The sequence below is a fragment of the Mesoplodon bidens genome (assembly GCF_964165515.1).
Source record: "Mesoplodon bidens genome assembly, chromosome: 3".
NCBI classification, from domain to species: Eukaryota; Metazoa; Chordata; class Mammalia; order Artiodactyla; family Ziphiidae; genus Mesoplodon; species Mesoplodon bidens.
The window spans coordinates 100,617,813-100,636,032 of record NC_138178.1 but is presented as its reverse complement, the minus strand read 5'-3'; the positions used below and the strand labels follow the sequence as shown (position 1 = coordinate 100,636,032).

Sequence of the window (18,220 nt, the reverse complement as noted above, 5' to 3'; positions counted from 1 at the left end):
CACAATTTTCCATAGTGTTTAAGCGCACAGCTACTGCAGTAAGACTTATGAGTTCACTGCCTCCTAGCAGTGATGATAATGGTATACATATTGTTGAGTCACTATGAAAATTAAGTGGAAAACAAAATAAAATCCTTGGCAGTGTCTGGCATAAGCACTCCATATATAGTTGCTGGCACTTTCATTATCACTGGCAGAGTACCAATACCTGGTATAAATCCTGTATTGTACATCTGAGTAGAAAGGGACCTCAGAAATCCACTCATTTAATTGCATATCCAGGACAATAACTCACAATGCTGCAAATCCCTATCAAATGATATCTAGCATATGTTTTAATATTTCCAAGGACAGGGAGTGGATCATCTCAAAGGCAACTCATTGCATTGCCGAATCACTCTCATCGTTAGAAAGCTCTTTCTTCTACTGAGCCCCAAATCTTTCTCCCCCTTTTCCCTTGAACACCTCAAAATAAAGCTATTCTCTTTTCAGTGTGACAATTCTTCCACTATCTGAAGGCTTCTCAGAAGCGTTCTAACTCTTCTTTCTAGCTCTGGGGAAGAGGTTGGTACATTCCACTGCTCACCAGATTTCCCCTGCCTCTAATTGCCATGGCCTGAGGTGTCCTCCTGAAATCCAGTGGGATCTGGAAGGTCTGAGTGGAGAAAATAAATTTCCTTTCAGATCACAAGGGATCTCATGATCTGTTTTCTACCTCCCTTCCCATGACAAGTGAATCCCTGCACCTGCCCTGTGAGCATTACCCGTGAAACACACACACACACACACACACATACACATGCAAACAGAGAAGAGGTTCAATTTATTGATTGCTCTTTGGGAAAGGTTATATAGAATATTATTGGGGTGGAATTAAGTTCTAGTTACAGATTCATAAAACGTTGCTTTCAACCCAATTAGCTTTTATGAGACTATCAAATCCCCTCTCATCCTCATATACAGCAAAGGACCCCAATCATAGTCTTCATAAATTTGTTGTTTTAAATGATTAAAGCAGACATAATACATAATGCAGTTGATATTAAATATATTGAGAATGACAAATCAGTAGAACTACTTTCACTCTTCAGCATTAACTGGTCATTTATAAATGTTCTGTACATACATTTTTTATTTTAGATGTTCTCCTTAAAGGAACTTGTGAACTATTCATTATTATCTGCTATTTGTTTGTATACACACATTTTAATTCTTCCAAAATAACATTTAAGATCTTTCTTAAATTGCCTCAGAAACGTTAACCTTTAAGGAACATTCAATTAAAAAACTAAAAGCTCAGGTCTTGACTCTGTAACACACGTTCAGATGTGTCAAGATTTTGTTTCCCTCTGATAAAAGCCTCCAACAATATACAATGTGCCAGCCTCTTCTTTGCTCAACTCAGAGGAAGTCATATAAAGGAGAAAAAAAAATGCTTGAAATCACAGTGACCAAAGGATTTGAGTTAATAATTACATTAAATAACCATAACTTTTTGATTAACTATTCACATTCCACACAGTGGAAATTATCCTTTCCTCCCGATTTTTCACTTACATTTTTAACTTTGCAGAACTACAATAACAAAAAACAACTTACAGACTTGCAGGATGTGTTTTTCTCTTTTAATGCCAAGCACAAAGTGTACATCATAAAATTCATATTTGGTGTTTGGCATTATTTTAATAGGAAAGATCTAGATCACAAATATCTTGCCATAAAAAATTCTACTATAGTAATGAAAAAACATATCATTACATCATCGGTGACTTCAGTACAATATGTGACAGATATGGCACTCTCAATAAATGTTGGAAGACACACGGGACTTGGGCTCGTCTTAATGTAGGCACAGTAAGAAAAGCAGACATTTCCCTCTTTGGCTAGTGCTGTGCTTTTAGGGCAGTTATGCTGCTGATTACCCCAGTGAAGCTCATTTTGAGGAAATTCTCTTTACTTAAGCCAAATCCAACTTACATGCAAGACTGTGGTACAAGCTACTAAAAGAAGATTCCTGCTGCCAACTGAAGTCATCTCTTTTTAACAAAACTGCATGCTTGTGGCAGAGTTAGAACAAGAGAGATTCGGTGTCTGCTGGTTCTGGGCGTCATTCTTCCTCTCTAGTGTGGTTTTATATGTTCAGCTCCTTCCCCCTTTCTTTTCCTCTCCCCCACCCTCAAAATTCTAGCTTAGCATTTGCATGCTTAATTAAATCCATTCTGTGTTTTATTGTTGGGAGGACGTGGACGATACAAGGATTTAGGGCAGGGGCGTATGGTGTATGTGACATGCACAGACTATGTGTTTGCACAAATTTGCCTAGTGTAGAATCATCAGTAGTGAATTTCAAAGTTTTAAAACTAGACCCAATAGTTCGGGTGTTCAAGATGACTTCTGCCTCAAAGTATGGTTCCTATTTATTTGTTAGTAGGGAGAGCACTGGACCAAAACAAAAATAAAATAAAAGCAGCCTCTTTAGTTGCACTGGTTCTTTGAATGCTGGAGCCTTCATGGGCAACTGAAACACAAGTCTATGGTGTTTGTTTCCCATGTGACACATGACTTGGCTGGTGAGACTGAGAGGGTGCAAGGCAAGAAGAGTATCGGGGGTGGGGGGTGGTTTACATATAAAACCTCAGGCTTGAAGACAGCAAGTTGTCCAAATCCAAAATGCAGGGAGGTTCACCCACCCTGTGCTTTGGCCATCAGATAAATACTAAATACACATTGCAAATAACCTAAGTTTAATCGGGGAACAGTAGTTTCCAAATGGTTACAATGTTACATAAATCCTACCAGCTGTAGGAAAGCTAATGCACACAAATACTCTGATTTCTTAACTGGGGGTTCCCATTAGACTCTTCAAGGGCAAAGGAAGAAGGGCTGGTGTATCCCTTACATGTCCTCCCTGACTTTTGACTACTCCTTAGCCAGAGGCAATCTCCTTCCTTTCCTTACTCTCCGCTGCTCTCCAGCTCAATCTCTTATAGATGGCTAAAACAAAAAGACCCCAAATATACTTCTTTCTAAAAAGGAGCAGGCCTAAACTCTCTTATCTTAGCCTAGTCCTTCACTGTCAGGTACATTTGGCAGAGGCAGAATCTTTACAATACAGGGTTGTGGCTCTCAGAAACATGACACAGGAATAAGGAACTGGGAAAGAGGTGATTATACCCCAGCCTAAAGGAAAGATAATAAGACCTTCTGCTTATAAGGTTTTTGTCTTTTTCCTATTCCTGGGGCCGGGGCGGGGGCGGTTCTGAACTACATCTTTTGTCCATCTGAGGGGCAAAGCAGGAGGGGCTGTTTTGGTTTCGCTCACTCACTTGGTTCTGAAAATAGGAGTAGTCAATATTTATGTTTTAAGTCTGGTATTGGGTTACAGCTAATTTTGACAGTCACAGTGACTCACAAAGTTAATGATTTCTTTTGGCAATTTCATTTCTCCTCTGTTTCCTTGGGTTCTTTAAATACCAGGAAGAAACTTGCTAAAGCATGGGTCTCACCGTGTTTGGGGGTTGGCCTTTCCAGGCTCTGCACATCTCCCTCCTGAATTTTGCTGGGCCAACTGGTCCTCACCTGTGACCTCTCCCTTCTCTCAATCCTCTAACCTTCCTGCCCTACCAGCCTCCCCCAGAGTCTGAAAGGTCTTCCCCAAATAGGAAACATTTGCATCTGTGGTCAAGCGAGTTACTTTAGAAGCTCTGGCAGGTAGGGGATTAGATGGAAATAGTCACTGAGATCCTAAGAAGGGATGGACTGTGACAGGGAAGAGGAAGGGGGAAAGCATGCACAGGTTGAAATATCCTAAGGCCAAGGCAGCACTAAAACAGGTCTCTTGCCCTCAGAGTAGCCTCTTCCATTAACATTCATTCTGAAGGGAGGTTCTGGTCCCCAGGAGGGCACATGGAAGACCGAGGCAGAACCAGACCACAACCCTGCCCCTCCAAATGTGCCTCAGGTGGTGTGGGCTTTCTGTACCATCCCGCATGGAAGCAGATACATTTACATAATAGGAAGTGCCCTCTAGTAGAGACTGTGTTTCCTCTGGTGTCTGCAAACACCCACAGGGACCCATGCACACTCATGCACACAAACTACGCACTAGCAGGCTCCTGGCAGAAGGCAGCTGGTGGTTCTTCTTGCCTCTAGATTTAAGCCAAGTAAGAATCAGGTTGATTTAGGTCTGGTTCTGGGCCTGTCTGGGGACTGCACCCCAAGGACAGGCTGGGTAGGCCCGGCTTAATCCAAATCGATGGATATGCAACGACACTGCTTGACACGAGTGACCCTCTTCTTCTTGGTGGGTGGCTGTAGTTCGGGGCAGTTGAGCGTGACCATCATGGTGGTGAACTTCTTGGGCTTGCAGAAGGAGCAAGACTGAAAAGAGCCTTCCTCCTTCCGGATGTGCCTGGGGATGTAGAAGGAGTTGCACTGGCCGTAGCAGAAACGGTTGATGATGGTACGGCTGTTGCAGCCCTCCTCGTGGATGGTCTGCTTCAGCGGCTGGGTTTTGCACCAGTCTCGCTTCAGGTATTTGCGCTCGGTCACATGCAGGGCCTCCTGGCTGGACTCCAGCACTTCCTCCCCGGGCACGGCAGTGCCCCGCCCCTGGCCCCGCCCCCGGTTCCTGGAGCCAGGCTGCTGGGGAGACTGAGTCTGCTCCGAGTCATTGTGCTGGGCCTTGTCTGGCGGGGGGATGGCCCCTTGGGACCCCTTCTTTTTCCCTTCAGCAGCCGGCAGCAGGGTCCCCAAGAGGAGAAGCAGGGCTCCCACAGTGTAGGCCGTACGGCTCATGCTAAAGGGGGGAGACACAGAGAGGAGAGACATGAAAAATGGAAAAGATAATTAAAGAAAACATTCATAAAACAGCTAATGTTTTATCAGGCGCTTGCTAAACACTCGACGTAAACGATTTCATTGCCTCTCACGGTATATCCGTGCATTAGGTACTGTTATTCTCGTTACCCTCTGGGCCATTAAGCCATGAAGTAGCTTGCCCAGGGTCAGCCAGTGAAGAAGCCAAGATGTGAACTCTGTCACTTGTCCTCCCAGGGGAATTGCTTCCTGGCTTCTGGCACCAACTACGTTTGACTTTGTATTATGGTCCCTTAACTGTATTCATTCTTTTTTTCTTTTAATTGAAGTATAGTTGATTTATAATGTGTTAGTTTCAGGTGCACAGTGATACAGTTATACATATATATACTTATTCTTTTTCAGATTCTTTTCCATTATAGGTTATTACAAGATACTCAATATAGTTAGGGTCCTTGTTGTTTATTTTATATATATTCATTCTTGTACTTGACAATATTTGGTTAAGTTCCTACTACGTAAATAGATGAATTAGCCTCGCCAGCCAGAGGGCTCATCTGACAGGAAAGGGTCTCACTCTTTCTCCCTGACTGGCCTGAGCCCTTCCTGAGTTTGCTTGGTTGGATGCTTATGAGATGTTCAGTGTTATCAGGCATCGGAAGGAGATGTGCGGAGGCCAGACGGAGGAAGAATCCTTCACAGGAAGAGCACTAGACGAAACGTCAAGACTCAGCTTCTAGGGCTTCCCTGGTGGCGCAGCGGTTGAGAGTCCGCCTGCCGATGCAGGGGACATGGGTTCGTGCCCCGGTCCGGGAGGATCCCACATGCCGCGGAGCGGCTGGGCCCGTGAGCCATGGCCGCTGAGCCTGCGCGTCTGGAGCCTGTGCTCCGCAGCGGGAGAGCCCACAACAGTGAGAGGCCCGCGTACCGCAAAAAAAAAAAAAAAAAAAAAAAAAGGGTATAAGAGAGAAGTATCAGAGTCTTAAGATTCTCCTGAGACAGTGGTTCTCAAACCTGAGTGTGCAGACAATCACCTGGGGATATTGTTAAAATGCAGATTATCATTCAGTAGGTCTGCCTCTCTAACAAGCTTTGAGCAGCAACACCTGTAGCACCTGCAGCCGTGGGGCACAGAGGGAGCTGTGAAAATGTGGAGGGATTTTCTTCCCAATAAGTACAGTTTCAAATTCCCAGCCTCCCTCCTCAGGCCATGACACCAAGTCTGCCCTGAATCCAGAGGTTTCCCTTGTCTTCCACATCCACCACAGTTCTGAACCTGAGGACACAGCAGTGAAGCACCCAGGTCCCTGCTCTCTTCTGTCCACCAGTGTGACACATGATAACCACTAAATGCAATTTAATAGTAACCTCACCGTGGCCCCCAAGGGACTATCCAAGTTGGTATTAGTAGCTGGAGCAGTTACCTTTCAAAGACAAAGGCAGGGTGGAATCTGCATTCTCTAAAGGGCAGCCCCTGTAAGTAAAGACCATGCAACCCTAAGGATAATGTCAAATTAAGATAATTAAATATTAAATTCAAAATATTCTTAAATGGCACCATCTTTTAAACATTAACCTAATACTTTTGGGCAAGTTCAAGTTTGGAGCTGATAATGTGACATTTAGCTCTTGCTCTGACTTCCTGGCTTTTGTCAGTTTATGTTACGGCATCTTTGTTCTTTAAACAGAGCATTTTTTGCCTCAACAACAGCAAAAAATTAATTTCCTCGTTTTGTCTTTAAAACATCGCTCATGAGGAAAGCCCAGTTATAAAACAGTGCTGATTTTCTCCAGGGAGTAGGACAACTTGAGCCATGACGATCCAGTCTCCTGGGCAAATATATTGTGAATTCAAGAAGCTTTCACAAGTTTCTGTTTTTATTCAATTCTGGGCCAGGATCTAAACTAAAATTCAGTCTCTGCCCATTTCCAAGAGGAACACATAAGACAGCCCTAGGCCTCCACCCACCATCTTCCCCATCCCTCCTAAAAATGACCTCCAGAACAATCCAAGCCTCCAGAGCAAGATTTCAGAGCCAACATCCCGGAGGCCAATCTGAGACTTGACTGGGAAGGTATATTGACTGCATGGGAGAGGTTCAAGTCATGGGGCCAGCCATACCCACAAACATCTATCCAAAAAAATGCAATTTTCTTTCTCTACACCACTTAGGACCTCCTTTATACTCAGCTTTCCCTATCTGGCATTTCCCATCTGTCATTAAGTAAATACCAAGTCTGAGAGTCATGAGGGCTTATTCATCACCTCTTCCTCCATGCCTGGCAGAGTAGATGCTCTTTTGTTCAATGAATGATTGTCATGGACCACACTGACCAACAGAGTTTCTGTTCTTTGCATTTAAAATGTCTTCAAACATGCTGAAGATCAGCAGAGTCTAGCCTAGGGAGCTTCTTAATACTTCTCTTCCTTTTTCCAAGAAAACTCCAAATACCCACTTCTTTTTACCTGGTCCCATGGAGAACACCATAGGGTTTATATTTCCAATTAAAGCCATGTATTCTCTCACTTCGTCCCAGCTTACCCTTCCCCCGCCCCGTGTCCTCAGGTCCATTCTCTACGTCTGCATCTTTTTTCCAGTCCTGTCCCTAGGTTCTTCAGAACCTTTTTTTTTTTTTTAGAGAGAGAGGGTGGCATGGACATATATACACTACCAAATGTGAAATAGATAGCTAGTGGGAAGCAGCCACATTGCACAGGGAGATAAGCTCGGTGCTTTGTGCCCACCTAGAGGGGTGGGATAGGGAGGGTGGGAGGGAGATGCAAGAGGGAGGGGATATGGGGATATATGTATATGTATAGTGGTTCACTTTGTTATACAGCAGAAACTAACACACCGTTGTAAAGCAATTATACTCCAATAAAGATGTTTAAAAAAAAGCCATTGTGTTCACTCTGGAAGAAACCAACAATAAAGCAGTAAATTCAAAATTAGTCAACTGTGGTTTTCTGTTTTAATTTGGACTGACTTCCTGTTCCTATGGGAGTGTGCAAACCCCATGAGAAAAAGGGATCTAGAGTGACAGACTTTTTAAGAAAAGTAAATTTTTCTCAAAATATATTAGGTGTATTATGAAGTATTATGAAATGGCTTTTCATTTTCAAAAAGTCTACTCTTTAAATATCTTCAGCTTTTGAGTTCTTAAATCTTATAACTAGTTATTTGCAGAGAGGAAAAAAACAACCTTAGGAATCTCAATCAACAGAGACCTCAGCTTCTTAGAGAACAGCAGTGCTCTGAAGGACTCTGCATATCCCACACAAGTAAGAGGGAGGGGGATGAGAACTATAACCAGTACCAGAACCAGGGCTCTGTCAAGTCACTGTGGTCAGTCACCCAACCTCCTCCACACCAAAATGATCTTGCTTACTCACTGAAGGAAATAGGGCTGTTGTGTTCTTGAAATCCCAATTGTATTGCCACCAAATAATTTGCACTCTGTAAATATCACAGACATGGAGGAAACCAAGAAAATGTACATTCCTTGAGGATAATTCTTTTTCCCATCAACACCTAGCAGAGTGCCTCGTTATCAAAAATGAATCCAGGGCTTCCCTGGTGGTGCAGTGGTTGGGAGTCCGCCTGCCGATGCAGGGGACGCGGGTTTGTTCCCCGGTCCGGGAAGATCCCACATGCCGTGGAGCAGCTGGACCCGTGAGCCATAGCCGCTGAGCCTGTGTGTCTGGAGGCTGTGCTCCGCAACGGGAGAGGCCACAGCAGTGGGAGGCCCGCGTACCACAAAAAAAAAAAAAAAAAAAAAAAAGAAAAGAATCCAAAGGCTAGTCCAGATTTAGGTCTTATGAATTGTCATCCATATCCAAACGAGAGCTGAAAACATTTCTGGTAATTTGCATTCATGAAACGACCCACTCACATTATTAAATTAAAGCTGCATCTCATGGACCCAGAGTGCATCAGACACCCACAAAGACCTCCCTTTATTCTCCTTTGCAGATAATATTCTTTTCAAATGCTACCTCAACTTCCCCTTAATGTATTTCTGCTTCTCCAACTAATGTGATCATATTTTCATGAGTTTCTCTGCAACTGTTTCCCACCAGCAAGACACACCCACCCCTACCTTTTTTCTTCCTTTACCACTGTTCTCCCCTCTAATCCATTTGTCCCAGAGGACATAGATACTCTCAAAGCATGTCTCCTCTACCTGATGCTTTCCTTCAGGTTGCCCCAAGTGATCAACAGCAAACATCTGCACAAAGATATGCCATATCAGCCACCCTCTGTCCTGTGCAGGTCATGGTGATTTATTCCAATCTTCGCCAGGCTGTGAGAACACAATCATGTAATTCTGGGGAATCAGAAATAAAAGTGTTATGTGTAACCTGTTTCTAATATTCTCGATGTCTTTGGGAAAGTTTAGGCCAGCTCCTTTCAGCACTCTTCTTGCCCTGTTTCTCATTGTAGCTAACCAACCTGCTTGGATTCAGTTAAATGGAGTGCTGAGTGGGATAAACAGCGAGGAGACAATGATCAGCAAGCTAGATGTCTGTGGCTGATCAGTTCCTCTTGATGAACTGAATTTTAGAAAGCTATTCAACAGGCATGCCGTCAGACCATTCCCCAGTGTTACAAAACTAATGGGAGTGACAATACAGGCCCCAAGGGCAGGCCAGGTTCTAGAAGAGCCTATTCCTATTTCTCAGAACTAAATCGTTGAGAAGGGCAAAGGTTGTTTTTAAATTGGCTCTTTAATTTTTTTTTTTTTTTTTTTTTTTGCATTACGAGGGCCTCTCACTGTTGTGGCCTCTCCCGTTGCGGAGCACAGGCTCCAGACGTGCAGGCTCAGCGGCCATGGCTCACGGGCCCAGCCGCTCCGCGGCATGTGGGATCCTCCCGGACCGGGGCACGAACCCGTGTCCCCTGCATCGGCAGGCGGACTCTGAACCACTGCGCCACCAGGGAAGCCCTGGATCTTTAATTTTTAAAAAGACAGTCAACTTTTAGAAATTGAGCAGAGAAGCTCTTAAGAATATACTGCGTTGATTTTTTTGTTTTCAGACAATTTGCACCAAAGGCAAACTAGGAGAGGATAAAGTCTCATGCTGTATGTATGGCAGGTACCCTAACTGAAACCTCCCTATTCTGGAGACCATTCAGGCTAAGTCAGGCTGGGGCCCAACATCATATAGGGCAGGGAGGAGACCACCTAGTAGTTAAGTATCTCAGGAGCTCTCAAGGCTCATCCGAAGATTTTTTGGTGAAGTTAATGATGGTATACAATTCTTGTGGTCAACAGGAGACAAGTTAGAAAGCAATAAATCTTAAATGTCCACTGAGCGGCACTATTGAGAGTTGGTCAAGTCATAGGTTCTATATGGTAGTGAAAGATGTGTGTTGGTCCCTGTGTGAGTGGGATTTGTGAGTTCATTTCAGAACCACCTTGTGGTACACGCTGATGTCCTATAATGTTACTGCCTCTCCCAATACCACGACTAAGAGCCACCTCTATTTTTTAAACCCTATGCCAGGCATTATGCTCAATTCTGACTGAATTTTATAATTGATTTTTCACAACAAAATATGAGGTAGACAATATCATCTTCCTTTTACCGATCAGGGAATTCAGACTCTGAAAAGTTAGGAATTTGTCCAAGGTCACACAGCCCCTCATGGGATAGCCAGGGTTTGAGCCCCATTCTCCCTAGCCCTCATACACATGTCCTTAACCACTATTCTATGGACACTCAGCACGATGTTTAATAAGGGACACATGGACTTGGTTCTAATGCAATCAAATTTGAACAATATTGTGACTCAAATAATTCTCTATTTTGTTCACATGTAAAGAAAAACCCCTTTCTGGTCCCAGGAATTATTGTTGTACTTTGCATTTCTAAGAGCATATGTTAAAACTAAAGACAATCCCTTGCAGATGTAAGACATAGGCTGATAACACTGGCCTGATGTGTGCTTTCAGTTGGATGCTACAGTCACCTCCCCTACCTCCCCCACTCCTTTTACATAAAAGGTTTAGGTTTTCCCGTCTGTCCTACACTCTCTATTCTGCACAGCTTTGCTGCTCCACAGCTTTGCTGCTGACAAGCATTTCTTGGGAGCAGGGTTTGTGGCATAACATTTCGTGGCATTGCATCACTTTTAACACTTAAACCTTAAGATTAGGGCTTCAGTTTAGAAGACAAGGCAGGCAGCTCTCATTCAGAGAGCTGAGGATGTAATAGGTTTCTGTTCTCCCCTGTGTAACCATTCACACAAGTCTATGTTAGCCAACTTGGATTTCCCATAGATCGTGCATGGGTTACCAAAACATTTCACTCAAAACGAACTTTTAAGAAAATAGGAAACCTGTGAAATTACAAAGTTTACAAAACACTTTAATTCCTACAATGACCTGGGGGTTAAACACACACACACAGCCCTACACACAGCAACTAAGTTCTAAAGAGCCCTTAAATAATTAGTTAATGCTAACAATTTGGAGTGTGCAATTTATCCAGTGATGGTAATCAAATCACCTACCACTGTAGGCTGCAGTGTGCCAGGGAGGAAATGAGAATCTGTAATTTTTAAAAATATTCTTCTTTCCCTCCTTGCTTTGAAAAGTCCATCCTTTCAAGTCCCGCATCCCACAGAGAGAGAGAGAGAGAGAGAGAGAGAGAGAGAAGGGAAGGAAGGAAGGAAGGAAGGAAGGAAGGAAGGAAGGAAGGAAGAAAGAAAGAAAGAAAGAAAGAAAGAAAGAAAGAAAGAAAGAAAGAAAGAAAGAAAGAAAGAAAGAAAGAAAAAGAAAAAGAAAAAGAGGGTGCTGGAAAGTGGAAAGCCCTGGGGTGAAAGAAGATTCCTCACCCTGGGTTCAGGGTTATCTTAACCTCTTCTCCGCTATTTATTTAACTTGTGTGTACAGCCAAAAGGAAGCCACTACTCTGGGGTCCCTGGGACAGCTTAAATCCCTGGTGACCCACTTAACATAGTAGATTGTTTTAATCAACTCGTGTCCTGGCACCATCTCGAAGGGGAACATAAACAGACGCGCACACCGCTTGGATCTGCTCTTTCCAGCGGGAGATCCAATTACCTACCGATGGTCGCCTCTCTGCCCTTGAAACATTTAAGAAGAGATTTTTAACCCCTAACTTCGAGGCTATATTTCTGTCTAAAAGAGGAGAAAGCAGCACCCAGATTTGACCGGGGAGCCCCTTCGAGCCAGCTCTGGGGCGCGCTGGAAGGGCTTCACTGGAGAGGCTCCTGTCTGCCCCCTGCCTCCCCCGGGGGGCCATCACCAGAGCCCTGCGCGGGGAAACGCCAGGCTGGGGCGCCCCCAAGGCACAGCTGGGATCCGAAGACAATGCCAAGCCAGAGCGGTGGCGCGTCTGTTCTTCCTAAGCCAGAAATCTACCAGTAACTCCGGTCGGCAAGGTGACGGCCCCGACACCCCACCGCCCGCCGGCCTTGCTCCGTGAGCTGCAGAGGGGTCAGCAAATTGACGGGGGAGGACGAGGGATGACCTGGGCGTCCAAGCCCGGGGACCAGCCTCCCGCCGCCAGTCCCGCCTAGTCCATCTCTAGGAAGGCGCGGCGAGGTGAGGCAGGGGCCTCTCGGACACAAATTAAGGGGTACCCGCACAAGTGGGACCCGGCAGGTTGTCACTGCCCATCACCCGGACGTCCGCGGTTCAGCCGAGAAGCGCATGGGGCAGGGAGAAGCCTAGAAGAGGAAACAGCGCGCACGAGCGCGCAGCCAGTGTGTGCGGTGTTTGCTATGTGAGCACCGCGGGCTCGCGGGACTAGGCGTCCGGGACCGCGCACCTCCCTTCAGCTGTCCAGTTACCTGACCCTTGGGTTTCCGCCACGGCGGAACTCCGCAGCTCCGCTGTTGCACGAGTCTCCATCTTGGGGAGAGGCAAATGCATCGCTGATTCTCAGGATCCACCACCTCACGGCGGGATCACTCATGGCCCTCCGACGTGCGCGCCCCGAAGTCCCCAGACCCAGCGCCCCGCCTCAAACAAATGGGACCCTCTCATTGCAACCTGCCCCGGCGTTTGCGGTCGAGCTGAAGGTCCCCGCAGCGCCTCACTGCTCCCGCTCGCTCATTATACCTCAGCTCCTGCGCTCTGGATTCACGGACTCTGCGCCCTCAACCAGCGGGCGCGACTGTTAAGCGCGGCTGCCAAACACACCCGGAGCGTATTAGCGGAGCTCCGGGAGGTGGAACTGGGATGCGGGGCTCTTGCTCTTGACATCCTCTTTCCCAGTCTTGCCCTGCAGACCGCGCAAGGTGAGGTCATGGCAGCCAAGAGCTTGGCACGAAAGACCCCGCGATGGTTCTTCAGGGCTCACCCCAGGGATCGCGGGGCCTCGGCCTGCGCTCACGAAGGGCCACGGAGCGGGACGCGGCAGTCGTTTGCCGACCCCTACACACACACACACACACACACACACACACACGCACACACACACACACGCACACGCCCGCGCCTTCGCGCTCACCTGTCAGTGCTGCGGGCCTTCGGGGCCTGCGCTCTAGACGCGTGGCGCGGTGTGCGGCCGCGGCACGAGCCGCCCGGGCTCGGCGCGGGGTCAGCGGGACAGAGCGCACCGCTCTTGCTGCACACTAGGTCGCCCGGTCCGCGGAGGGCGCACCGAGTGCGGGGCATCGCGCCGTCTCCCGTTTAAATGCCGGCGGCGGAGCGCGGCGCCCGGGGCCGCGCCTCTCCATTGGCCAGGCGCCGCCGCCGCCGCGGGACCCGCTATCCGCCCCCTTTCCCGGTACTGCCCCCGCCCCCCGCACCCCTCCTGCCTCCCCGCGGGGTCCCCTCTCCGCCTGCCTCGCCTCTTTGTCTGCTCCCCCCGCCCAGGCCGGCTGGGAGAGGTCACCCCAGGGAACCGCGCCTGGAATGCACAGCAAATCACATTTTCCGCTCCCGTTGGAGGGGGAAGCGCGGGAGGAAATCCCCCCGGCTCCCGGCCCCTCATTCCTCCTCTGCCCCAGGCCTGGGCTTTTCCTCTCGCCGGCTCCGCTCCGCCCGCGTCGGCCCCGCGACGCTCTCGGTCCCGGAGACTGCCCCAGGAAGAGCAAGACCTCCGTGGCATCGCGACCAATTAGGCGATCCTTTCCCCGTGGAGGGAGCGGGACTGCAGGGCGCTCTGGTTGAGCGGTCGCCGCGGCTCTGGTGCGGCTCCGCCCGAGGCCCCCAACTTCGAGGGCGCTGACCCCTGCGCCCCCGTTAACCCCGGCGGACTCGCCGGCCGCCAGCAGGATCCTGTCGCCAACATGACACCCTCCTCTCCTCGCCCTCCACGGGTTCTTTCAGCTCAGATGCCGGCGGCCTCGGGTGTGAATGTACAGAAGGGAGTAACGGGGGGCAGAATAAACCTAAAAGGAACCTAAAAAATCTAAAATGGAAAGTCAAGCTTTCCATTCCTGAGCCATTTTTAAAAGGGAGAGAACAGTCGCTAGGAGAGAAGAGGTATTCCGTAGCATGTTAAAGTTTAATAAATCCAGGAAATAAAACCTCAGACGAGGAAATAACTTCCCAGAAATGGAAGACAAAAACTTACGTATGTGAAAAACCCATGTCACATTCTGTGTTCATTCCTGAGAACCCGATAAGAGTGGGAACATACCAAGCGCAGAAATATTTTTGAGAGATGAGCGAACACTTTCATTTGCTCTCTTAGCTTGGAAATTGGCTCCTCAAAGAGGCTGTAAAGTTTTGTGTGTCGAAGTTAGAGCCCGTGCAAAAATCAACTCGGCTGCAAGGTCTGCAGACCAGCTCCATCAGCGAGGTCAGATGATGACTTTGAAAAACATCTGTTACAGAAGGAAATTTGAAGGTGTTTGTACTGACTACAGCAAAATAAACAAGGCAATGAAAGCCATCAAAAGGTACTTATGAGACATTCGTGATTTAAGTATTTGGCTTAAGAAAACAAAACAAAACCCCCAAACTGTGGTTTTTTGTTTTGTTTTTGTTTTTGTTTTTCTCTCTAGGCAGGCATTAGGGGGAGGGGGCAAGAAATATTGAACTTCTACTAGATACTGCTAGGGACTTGAAATCGATTTTTCAAAATAAATCAAACAAGAAGGAAGTCTGCATTAAATCACTATCTAGAGAATCTTCATCATCTGAATGTTTTGTATGTGCAAACAGCGGTTTCTATCCATGAACTCAGTGCTGCACTTTAAATGTTTTCAATAATTTTTTGTTAAATCATCCCGTGAGCCATAGTTTGTAGTTGCCTGCGAGATGCAAACATTCAGTAGGGCTCAGAGACTTATCTTGGTCAAGTGGGCTGCAGGAGAGATACACAGTCAGAAATACACAAAGTACGCAATTAACAGCCCAGCCAAAGTGCACCAAGTCCTAGGAGCCAGCTGTTCTCTCCCTGTGTAAACTATTCCGCCAAAGAAAAGGAAGCATATTTTACAAATTCATTAACTCCTTCTAATCTAAAATCAATGCTTTAGTCATGTTTTTTTCCCCAAAACTCATATGAACTGCTCCAAATAAAAATACAAAGAGACAAGAGCTTACCTCCCACATTGGAAGTCATTGTTTAAGAGCCCCGACCCTGTGGTTTTATATATCCCATCTTTTTCTCACCATCTCTATCTAGTAAGTGTTGTTCATCTTTAGGATCCCTCCTCAGGAGGCTTCTCAGACCACACTTCCTACAGTAGAAACATCCCGACCCCCATCCCACCAGCCCACAGCTCTCTGCCCCATTTCACTGCATCTTTTTTCTTCATTGTCACTTATCTCTCCCTGCCACTAGAATGTAAGCTTCACGAGGGTGGGCACTTTGTCAGTCTTGGTCACTTTGATTACACGAGTATATAGAATACAGAAGTAGCTAACACAGAATTGGGATTCAATAACTAGCTGTAGATTGGGAATATTCAGCACATGCTCACTCGGTAAGATTATCAGCTGAGCCAATGCTGAGGATATAACCATCATGCAGATGGTAAAGACGGGCCCTCGTCTCGCCGTTTATAGTCTAGTATGTTGGTAAATATTTATCAAGTTTTCTGCCTCACATTTGTGTTTCCACAGCTCTCAACCAGTCATTGCAAACCATTATCCACTCAGGATGAAGGCATGAGAGTAAAAACTCTTCAGACCTCTTTAACCATAATTACATAATTGAAACCTGCTCTTAGTAAGAGAGGGAAGAAGTAGAATGACTCCGTGTAGGCAAACTTAAAATTTGAAATCTGAGATGCCTAAACAATAATCACTAAATGATAAATTTCACTTACAGAAACCACTTTCAAATTAATTTGAGGCTCTTGTGAGAAGTGTTGATGCTACTGGCTTGTAAAAGGAAAGTCCATTTCTCTTGTTTTGCTCTCCTATCAAAATATAAAAAGTGTTTCCATCTAACTCACAAGATGCTAAAAGGGGGCTACTCTCAAGATCTGGAGAAAAAATTTGAAGGCCTTTGTAGGGAAGTTTTTGCTTAGATCTGCAAAAGCTATTTATGCCTATTCCCTCAATTGCAGAGACTGTGTATGCCATCTTGCATTGACTTAAAAAAAGAATAAAGATCTTTACCCATTTGGAACTGAACTTGTATGGCCCTCTTTAAAAAAAATGTGATAATGAACTTGACAATGATTAAAGAAAAAGATATTTGCAATGGTCAAATAACAGTTAAATGATTCGTATCCAAAATGCATCCCTCTTATAAATTAACAAGAAAAAAACTCCACGAATAACTGTAGGAGTTGGCAAAGCACATGACCAGGCATTTCACAAAAGAAGAAACCTGAATAGCCAATAAACATGAAAAGATGCTAGATTATACTAGTAAATAGTGAAATGCAAACAGAAATAAGAAGGTACCCTTGCTGATCAAGCAGATTAGCAAAGATTTAAGTCTGTCCGTATCTAGCATTGAAAAGAGTATCGAGAAGCAGGTAATTAAATGCATTGACAATGAGACTGTAAATTGGTACAACCATTTCAGAGAGTAATTTGTCAAAATGTGATAAAATTAAACATGTACCTAGTATACCATCCAGCCATTCCACTTCTAGGCAAAACACCTTATAAGAATTTGAGCACATGTATGAAGGATAGAAACTTGTGTGAGCACTTCTATTGTGGTTTGTTTATAACAATCTTAGTTCCAATTAACAGGAGTAAGAGAAGGCATAAGAAATTATTTTATTTATATAATAAAATGCCATACAGTTACTAACAGGAATGGACTAGAGTCTTCTGTTTCAACACACAGCTCAAAAACTTAGTGATATTTGAAAAAAAAAAGCAAGTTGTAAAATGATACAAGCTGTATGACACCATTATGTATATTTTTTAATAAACATATAAAACAATAGTATAAATTGTTTATGGAAACATATGTGTTCATGTAAATATATAAATAGTGGATTGGAAACCAGACCCTTGACGGTGCCCACCAGAATGGAGTAGGGGATGGGGTTGGACTGGGGATAGAAGACAAAAGAGATTGCAATTTTATAATGCTTTTGAAATTTTTATTTTTTAAAAGATCTCGAAACTAATATGACAAAATGTTGACAGTTTTCATCTCTGGGTGGGGGTATGTGGATATTTGTTAGATTATTCTCTTTACATTTTGGTTATTTTAAAAAATTTCTCAAAGTTAAAAGAAAAAAGGATCTGATCTTTCTATCGTGATTTCAAGAGTGATTTTGATGCTCATTTGGACGCTGAGGATTTTTCCTCCCTGCGTGTCCTCTGTAACCAGCTCTAATCAAGGTAGGCAGGCTTTCAGAACACATACAAGCCCTTACTGGGGTCTGTATGTCTGCAGATCTGTCTGAGGGTCAATTCCTGACTAGTCACCTTGCTCTTTACACATAAGCAGTAAAACGTTTACCAGTCGTCTGTATATAAAAAAATGCGTGTGAAAATTCTGACCAATGCTGCCAAATGCAAGCATGTGAAAGGCTGAAGCATGCAAATTTTAATACAGTTTGAACCTAATTCTACACAAGTATTTATTGTGCACATTACATGTGCAGCGCAGTATATAAAAGGCGAAAGCATAAAAGTCCTTCCCAGTCAATATGTAGGCACGGTGGAAAACACACTGAACTGGGAATCAGAAAAATCAGAATGTCCTGACTCCTCCTCGTAGGAACCGAGTGTCCCTGGGTTACATATTTAAACCCTCTACCTAAATTCAATCATCTGTGTTACAAGAATGGGAATAATACCTACCTCTGGGTGGATGATGGAACTAAGTAAAATAAGCTCCATGAAAGTGCCAGACATGTAACAGACATGTAATAAACAGTGGTGTCTGTACGGATATTAGAGTTCAATTGGGAGCTCAACCAAGACAATGAAAGTATAATATCAGTATGGGTCGTGTCTTGTGAATCTTAATTTCACAGTGCATAACGCAATG

At 45.2% G+C, this 18,220-nt stretch overlaps 1 protein-coding gene across 2 annotated transcripts; it reads right to left on the bottom strand.

The window, feature by feature from the left end:
- Positions 1-804: 804 nt before the first annotated feature.
- On the bottom strand, positions 805-13,476 carry GREM1 (gremlin 1, DAN family BMP antagonist). Of its 2 annotated transcripts, none has more exons than XM_081229266.1 (2): positions 13,304-13,476; positions 805-4,798 (listed from the first exon to the last, which is right to left on the bottom strand). In XM_081229266.1, the coding sequence occupies exons 1-2, from the start codon at positions 13,468-13,470 to the stop codon at positions 4,243-4,245; spliced, it is 723 nt and encodes a 240-aa protein (XP_081085392.1). In that variant the 5' UTR covers positions 13,471-13,476; the 3' UTR covers positions 805-4,242. The 2 variants fall into 2 exon arrangements, with proteins under 2 accessions (XP_081085392.1, XP_081085393.1); XM_081229267.1 differs by lacking the exon at positions 13,304-13,476 and adding an exon at positions 9,004-9,106.
- Positions 13,477-18,220: the final 4,744 nt, after the last annotated feature.

What these genes read in the sequence shown, in the direction of transcription:
- GREM1 (XM_081229266.1), bottom strand. Translation starts at nt 13,470, where the DNA reads ATGCCCCGCACTCGGTGCGCCCTCCGCGGACCGGGCGACCTAGTGTGC. An exon ending in AAGGCCCGCAGCACTGACAG is followed by an intron (nt 4,799 to 13,303) that starts GTGAGCGCGAAG and finishes TCCCCCCTTTAG; the next exon opens with CATGAGCCGTACGGCCTACA.